Raw genomic sequence first — 8857 nt, 5'->3', positions numbered from 1 at the left:
TTCTGTCTTAACCTTTGGATCGTGAGGCTTCATGCTTTCACATTATTTCTCTGAATGATTTTAAATCGGTGCCATTTAAAACAAACAAACAAACATTCGCAGTACGTTCACTCAGGGTGCGTCTAAACAATGTGATGCTCCTCAACAATCAAACTGTCGTGCTAAGTAAATCCATCCTGTCGAATTCTGCGCAGCGCACATTTATCTTTAAAGCAACAAACTATTATACATTTAAATGTTTGCCTTACCACACCTAACACTGGACAAACAGAATGCAGTAAAAACTAAATTATTCCTTATTTTATTTTCTCCCTCCATCATGTGATTAGAGAAACACAAACTGACAAAAAGCCAGCCACTCTACGTCAGCAATGTCTGCATGCAAACCAGATCCAGGAGATATTACCAGAGAGTGGAGTCTGGAGTGCACGGAGGTTTCTGAGAGCGCTCGTCTGTTGGTTTAGTGTGCGTGGGATCCAGACAGTTTCCATGTTGCTGCGCAGGGCTCTGCAGGGTCAGACCATCTGCTGCAGCTCTTGTTGTTCTTCTGGAGGATGACGGTACTTCTTTATGACTCTGCCTGGATGTTTGGGCTTGTTGCTCTCCTGCAGAGTTTGAAGTTATTGTTTTTGGGTGAAAGGTGCCACAGAAAAATGTTTTTAGCTGCTGAAGTTCTGCAGCCACAGAGGAATGAACTGCCTCAAATCCATCAGAGACGCTGTTAACCAAAGCGTTTGTCTGTACAGCACCTTTTCCAGCACCTTTTTCTTTTAAATTTTATATTTTTTCCCCACAGTTTCTTTTTATTTTGTTTCTGTTTCAGTAATATTTATCCTGTGCGTTCCTGGTGTTGCTCCAAAATTAAATAATGTGAAAATTAGAAAAATATTAACTGAAGCATTTTGTCGTGCATAAGAGTTTTGGTTAACAATTACAAAAAAGCCTTCGACTGCTGTCCTTCAACAAACCCTAATATGTGTTATTATTGCTAATCTTAACCTGAAGCAGGCCAGAAGTGGCTCCACTTCTTGTCTTCTTATTCCATCTTAAACTTTTTAATTCTATTATGTTTTTATTTACTTCTTAAATTTACTCTGAGTGGACTAATTGAATCTTATTTTTTCATATGAGCCACTTTGCTTGTGCTTTCTCAAATATCCTTTGCCGGTTGGTTATCTATCACGTACTTTCAAAAACATTGACCTACATCAATATTTACTGTGTTGTTCCTCTAACAAGTTTATGAAATTTGATTTAATAGGTTTTGCACAAACAACTTTACTCTAGTCTGATGAACCAACAGATAACTGTTAGAACATCGGTTCTCAAGTTGTCCCACTGATCTCTGCTGAATCAGTTTGCAATGAAAAACATTAAGACTGTATAATTTTTTTATGAGCTATATCATTTTACATGTTTTTTTTTAAAGGTGTGCCTGGATCTGATGGACATCCAGCCAAAATGGAGGAATGGACCAGTGTTCCCAGCATGACCAGTATGAGCAGTAGATCGTTTCCGTCTGGAATCAATGGAGTCGAGAAACCCAACAACGAACTGGACATCAAATATCCACAGCAGGTGAGTAACCTGAACATTTCCTGCAAACAAAGTGGTTTTTTTTGCACAAGGAACACTTTTAATTGCAGGAAGGTACAAATAAAATATGACTTTTATGTTTATTTTGGCAGTAAAACAGGAATAAATTTTGACTATGAAATTAAACTGGTCAACATGTCACAGGCTTTACATGAACTGGAAAATAAAAGTGTGATTTATAGCACACGAATGAATTTATCAAAGGCAGAATCCTTCTGTGTCTGAATTTTGCTTTACTTGCTGCTATTTTGCCATTTGCTTGTTCTGCTTTGATGATAGTTGTCAGTCCTGATTGTGAGGAGAGCCCTGATTGGCTACAATCCACCAGCCCCTCTCATGTTTTCCAGTATTTTGGGGAAAGTAGAAACAGCTGTTAAACTGAGACTTAGAAATACTCCAGTGGAAGTTTTGAAGAAGGAGCCTAAATTCTTGGATTTTCTTAAAAGGTTGTCTCAAGTGTCTTTAGCTCATTAATTTCATCTTTGTGTTAACCTCTAACAGCTGCTGATGTGCACAGAGCTTGTAGAACAGCTGTTGTAATGTGGACGAATCAAAAGGGAGTATTTTACTATTTACTTTGGAACGAAAGGGAAAACAAGGACATTTAGAGAAAGAGTTATTTCTCTAAAAAAAAATTGAAATTCTTATTCATGTATTTTTTTTTTACTCTTTTTTTGTAAATTAGGGAGATTTTCTGACTGTGCAATTTAAAAAAATCAGAAACTGGAAGATCTTCAAAGGTCCTCCAGAAATCTCATTGGTTAAAAAAAGTAAAGCTTTAAAGGTGTTTGTGATCAGGGAGATATGCAGGACTATTTTTTTTAAAAATAAACGTACATTTCAGCCTAATGGCTTTTCAAAAAACGAGTAGACCAGACTCACTTATGAGAAAACCTTTTAATATTTATTAAAGGGCAAAATGAATGTTTAAGCCATCATCGAGGTAATTTGAGAAAAAATGTCAGTGACAATATTTTTAAAGTAAGACCAGATCCAAGCATTAGTCGACAACAATAATTAGTTGATGCAAAGCGTTGGCATGTGAATCATCCTGAAAGATAATGGATTGATCGGAATGTTACTTCAAATCAAGTGGGATTGAAACCTTCCCTTTTTTCCTTGTTTTCCTCAGTCTTCATCCGGCCTGCCGGGTTACCTCTCAGCTTGTGCATATTCTCCGCCGAACCAGTACTGTGTGTATGGAGGCCCTGCAACCAACTACATGAACTCTGGACACCACTGGCAGCCCCAGTCCTCCAGTCTGACTCCCAGTTTGAATTCCAGAATGACCCCCAGTCTGAGCCCTGGAATGACTCAGAGTCTGAGTCATCCCAGCTCAGCTGCACTACAAGAAGCTACAGATTTCCACTCCACGTCTTTCAAACTTTCACAGAGAGAAGGTGAGAGTGACTCAGACGTCGCCTTTGAGCCAGTTCTGTGTAGCACCACATCTGGTCCAGATGTTTTTACTGTTACTGATAAACTAGCAGACCCCCACTGCTGTGATGAAAAACAAGGGAATTTCTGAGACTAAATATTAATGACCTATTGGCTTTAATTTAAAGTGAAACCATTGTGCTTATTTCACTGTTTATGTTACACCGAGCCTTGTTCAAACCCCTCAGTTCATATGAAACAAGCTCTTTGATATCATACAGAGCTGAGAGTAGAAAAGAAAAGAAAAGCATAAAATAATCATGTAGATAAGATAAAAGAGAACACATTAAAACCAAACAATATACCAATACAGTTTAAATGGGTACAGAGTCAAACAGTTTATAATCCCTAATTTAATTGACCACCAGGTAAAAGGCAGGGTATGCTCTAGAGAGGTCACCAGTCTGCCGCAGGGCTGCCAACCTTTCACTCTCACATTCACACATACAGACAATTTTTAAAATCACCAGTTAATGTAATCAGCACATGTATTTGGACTGTGGGAGAAAGCTGAGGTACCCAGAGATAATCGATGCAACCATGGGAAAACCATGCAAACTTGTACTAATTCCAAAACAACAAAAACAGAAATCTTAACAAAATTGTTCAGTTGAATGGTCTCAGTGTCAGATCACCAGGCATTGGGGATATGTGGCAGTTAGCCATCATTGTGTTTTGCTCTGAAGAACCGTTTATGTTCATTTAGCACAAGTTATAGATCATTAGCTAATCATTAGCTCTATTAGTAAATTGCAAAAATAAGTGGACCTAGAACCAAATCTTGTGGGACGCTTTCCGTTATCGTTAACTGTTGCTGGTCAGACAAGTAATTCCTGAACAGTAACCGGCGCCATTTTAAAAGCTTGACACGCAAACCACGATCATCTGTGTGGCCCAAAAATCTAGCAGCCTGGTGTTTTTCTTATCCAAGCCTTTATCCAGAACCCAATGCCACAGAGCATGCGTTTTACGTATAAGAGACTCTATACTCTTAGACAAACTGGCTAATTTGGAAATTGGCCTTTAGTTATTCCTTCTTTCCTAACTTATTTTAGGGCAATAATATGAATAGTTTCCCGAAGTGTGCTGTATTTTTTTGCCCCGCAGATTCCCAATTACTCTGCCAGCCCACTGTTGATATTCAGTAGTATTTCAGTCTTTTGTAGGATGGAAGCTAAAGAGAAAGTTGACTTTTGTGGCCTGGCTGAAAACTACAGATGTATAAAACTGTCTCTCTAAAAAGCCGCAGTGCTTCTATCCAGTGTTTTAAGCTATAAAAACATCTGAGAGAATTTATTTTCTGCTAAAAGCTGCATTTTCCTCCTCAACAACCACTAATGTGTGTGCGTTTTTAAGAAACACAACGGTTTTTGTTAAGATTAAAAAAGCCCCAAATTGCACAGAAGAAATAGCTCCTGGTTTTCACAGAATAAATAACATTTCCTTTCTAGTTAGTTGGCTGTCCTGTGCAAAAAACTGACATAATCCACACATTTTCTGTGTAAACTGTTGTTAGCAGTACATTTCTAACAAAAACAGATTAAGTTTGATAAAAAATGAATGAATTTCTTAACTGTTTGCCTTTTTTCATCCTCAGGACTTGGCCTCAACAAATCTAGTAGGGAATAAAAACCCCAATAAAAAAAACACACAAAACATTAATGTACTGCAAAACCAAATGAAAATGAAACTCTGAAATTTTAAGGGCAGACGTCTGAAATAATGAAGCCAAATCTGATTTCCCACCAGCAGCGTCAAACCTTATTAAAACTGCTGAAAAACACGAAGCCCACAGAACCAGTTTCTGATAACCATCAACAAACAGATCATTCCTATTTATCCTTTGTTTAACCAAAAAATCCCTTTGAAGTTAGTTTTTTTAAAAGGAGGATCAGGCTGAGCGGCAGGTTTCAGTACAACACACTCAAAATGAATTTAAAAACCCAGAGACGACCTTTAAAGGAAGGTTGAATAAAATACTTACTTAAATACTTACTTACAGAGAACTTAGTCTTTCTTTCTGTAGCATCTCTGTCCATCAGTTGGAGATATAGTCTTTCTCCTGTCTGTACACTCGTACCTAGAGTAAAGGTGTGTTTTGATCTGAGGTCTTGATTTTAATTAAGCCATTGAGCTATCTGGGAAGTTTCTTTAAAATGGCTTTCAAAATATCAAAGAATAGAGAGGCGTGCGTGCAAGTCCATGCACAAACTATAATTCATTTTTGCAGTTGGCGAAGTTCTTTGTCAATTAATGAGAGTTTTGTGGTATTTTATTGCTTTCAATGTCCTACTTATGACTTCTGATGCTGCCGAACTGATGATAACACTTCGTTTTATCATCACCAGAGTATTTACTCTGCCCAGCTTGTACAATGAAAACTGACATTAAGAAAAAACGTGTTTTGTAAGGGGTAAATTTTAAGAAGAACTGCACCAAAAGAAAAAAAACTGGTCAAATATTGGACACAAAAGTGTTAGATGTTTCGGTCAACTTTGCACAACTAATGGGCAATCTTATGAGTGCCCCAATTCAGGTCAAATTATATGTGGGATAATCATTTCTATGTCTGCTACTGTGTGGATGCTAAATGCTGTTGTGACCTGTGCTTTCAGTGGTAGAAGGAGTATATTTATCTTGCACGTGGACTTCAATGCTAGCTCTGTTGTCATGACAGTAACACCAAGTTACCCATGTAAATTGATACAAAACTAGATTACGTACATGAAATAGATCATCTTTTTATCCGTGCCAACAAATCCCTTTATTAATCCCTAAGATTTCTAATTCCCTTAGGGAGAACTCTCTGACCAACAAGTGTCTATTAAAAATCCTTCAAATAATTGGGTTTCAAAGGGCTTCCTAGACTAATGGGCCACAAATAAAGTCGGAATCCTCGTTAGGCTGATACGACTGTGTGCCTAGTTGATTAGAGAAGAGCTGTTTAATCTCGATAAAATAAACTGAATGCCGGTAAAAGAGAAACATGGTCACGATGTTGCTAATGGGTTATTTCTTGTGTTTCCTTTGCAGAGGAAGGGAAACTTCCCCTGAACAAACACCATCACTCTGCTCACAGATTATCTTCAGCCTCGTGACGATGTGGAGGAAATGCAGTGGGACTGGAGCGATGTTTAAATAGGGTCATGTTTTAGAAGATTAGTGGCAAACTGAGCTGTGACTGTGCTGGAGCTACAAACCAATCTGTCCGAATCGGGACTTTTATTTAGTGATGAAAAGGTGAAGGAAGAAAACACGAAACAGACCAGAGAAAGTCCTAAAAAAAATGTTTTTAGCTTGAATAAAACGAATTTGTCTTCCATATAATTTGATGTTGTTGCCACAAAAGAGAATGTTTAAGCTGCATTTGAATTCTTGTAAAGTATTTTGGCAAAGCTGTATATATATTTTTCTATACATTTGCTTAATAAATATTTAATAATGCAACAAAAAATGCATCTGTGCTTATTTTAGCATTAGGAGGAAAATATTTTCAACATATTATATTAAAATGGATCAGATAAGAATCTTATCATTAGAAAACTGTAGTTATTAATTAGTGTTATTATCCAAATTGTTTTGTCTTTTTTTAAATGCATTAAATGAGTTTGGCTCTCCTGTAATTGAAGTTTAATGACACTATTTATGGGTACATAACAGGTAGATTTTGTTGTTTACCGTAAGCACAGCATATATTTAAGAGTATTTGATAATAAGTCTGTTCTTTTCCTGGCTTTGTCTTAAATATGGAATGTAGCCTGAGGTTACTCCATGTCATTTAGTTCTGTATTTAACATCAATAATTAACGAAATCTTCGTCTGTCTGTTTGAACATAACCAAACATACCTTCGTCTGACCTACCTGAGACATACCTGGCGTGTCTGAGAGCCTGAGTAAATTCCACACTTTTTATTTTTCAGTTAAAAGTTGTCACCTGTGTAGAATTTTCTGGCTCTGGGACAATAACAATATATCTTGTCTTTTCATTTTATCCCACAGTAACTGCTGCCTGCAGCAAATGTTTCATCGCTGAACAACCGTTGGACGACCTTTTTTTCTTCCTCTTGGTTGGTTTAGAAAAATAGCTTCACGGTGAAAGTTGTCCCGATGCATTTTATAGTTAATGGAAGTCTCTACAATAATTATTTCGTATTATCCTGCTAACAAAAGTGAACATTCTCAGTTAAACTTTTCAATGACCACATTATGGATTTATATTTCTGACACTGGGAAGCAGAGAGCTGACGTCTGAGAGCTGAGACATGCAACACAATAACATAGAATCTAATGGACATGAAGATCATAAACCCTTTTGTTTATGATTTTAAAACGAGATTTTGGTAATACTAGTCTGTGCACAACTGCAATATCCTTTTATCATTAGCAGAACTGTATTTATGTGTATTTATAGTTTTATATTTGATATTTTTATTGTATTATGGCTATTAAACATGGCTGTCTCTTCACAAGTATTTACTGATCAAATGTTCTGTCATTCATATTTCATTTAAAAGATATATATTTAAATGAAATAAAAGATACAAAAACACATACATGTGATTTGACTGCAGTGTAAGGAAAGGTCTGACTGAACCACGAGCACACGCTGAAACGGCAGCAGCAGTGCTGCCGTTCTTTCTACGTACTGTGACCAGTTCTGAGATAACATCAGTGTCTCGGCCATGCATGCATGCACAGGCATGTTTCTATGTCTGTGCTCAGTGACACTAACCGAGCGCCACAATAAAACGTGCATAAACCAAAAAATATAAGAAATAACTCTAATATATAAAAATTTGTATTATTTCTTATATTTTGTAACTTTGTAATATATTGTTTTATTTAACCATGAGGATTTTTTTTTCAGAAACTCTCAAAAATCAAGCAGATGGAGAATCATTTACTGAAGTTTTCTGTACTTTACTTATTACTTTGAAGTGTTATTTGCTAAAATGATTAATCTGAGATTAAAAAGAGTTTTACTGTGGAAATAAACTATGGCACACACAACGCACCGTCGTCTAACTGGAGGTATTTATTGGGGAATTGAGACTTTCTCCTTTCCAATGCTTCTAAAAACCTTATGAAAATAAAATAAAATGATGACTCGCTGTCATGAATAGGTGCCACATGCACATTTAAAGAGGGTGCCACCAAAACAAAAGAGGACAGAAATCGTGCCTCTGTGCATGTTGACTCAGCAGGGAGAACATGAAATGAGAAAAGTAAAGGAGAGTAAATATTTAAAAGCAATAAAGAATGCCTGGGAGTCTCAGTGTATTATGTTTCATTCTATTTTGAATTCTCACCTGCTGCCTGAATTTTGTCGTTTTCCTCCATAAATTGATGCAAAAAGGGAAATGATAGAGAAAGTTGGAATGTTTGATGCTCAGAATTAATGGAAACATTTTTCTTTATTCTTTTTTTAAACATGTGTGTCAGAGGAAAGGTGCAAATGGTGGGAAGTAATGTCCTACTGTGAGATGCCGATCTCCTACTGATCTTTAACTGGTTCTAAAATTCTTTTTTGTTGAAAAAGCACAAACCTCCTAAATCAGGAAAGAAGTCCAGTTTCATTATCGTGAGTTGCTGCTGCAGTCAGGAGAAGCTTCCTGCAGGTAAACAACAAAAAAAAGTAAGATGATCCATCAGCAAACAGCTCAAAGTAAACAGAGGCTGCCCATTAATACCTGAACAATCTGAGTCCCTCTGAGACCCAGGCTGACAGAGCAAACAGCGGCTCATTGTTTAAAACTCTTTAGGAAGCCTTTGAGTCATTTAGGAAGCAACTTGAGTCCCACTTGTCTTTTCCATTATCTGCTT

The 8857-nt window shown here is 36.8% G+C and overlaps 1 protein-coding gene across 1 annotated transcript in view; it reads left to right on the top strand.

The window, feature by feature from the left end:
* The window catches only part of pax1b (paired box 1b), a 10963-nt gene extending 4488 nt beyond the window's left edge, over positions 1–6475 (top strand). Inside the window, exons 3-5 of the mRNA XM_005732724.1 lie at positions 1430–1578; positions 2729–2996; positions 6067–6475. Of these exons, the coding sequence (XP_005732781.1) occupies positions 1430–1578; positions 2729–2996; positions 6067–6131 (482 nt within the window). The 3' untranslated portion in view covers positions 6132–6475. The remainder of the gene's footprint in view (positions 1–1429; positions 1579–2728; positions 2997–6066) is intronic.
* Positions 6476–8857: the final 2382 nt, after the last annotated feature.

This window comes from Pundamilia nyererei, unplaced genomic scaffold, assembly GCF_000239375.1.
Source record: "Pundamilia nyererei isolate P.nyererei 1_Seehausen unplaced genomic scaffold, PunNye1.0 scaffold00048, whole genome shotgun sequence".
NCBI classification, from domain to species: Eukaryota; Metazoa; Chordata; class Actinopteri; order Cichliformes; family Cichlidae; genus Pundamilia; species Pundamilia nyererei.
This window is presented reverse-complemented; position numbering and strand designations above follow the sequence as displayed.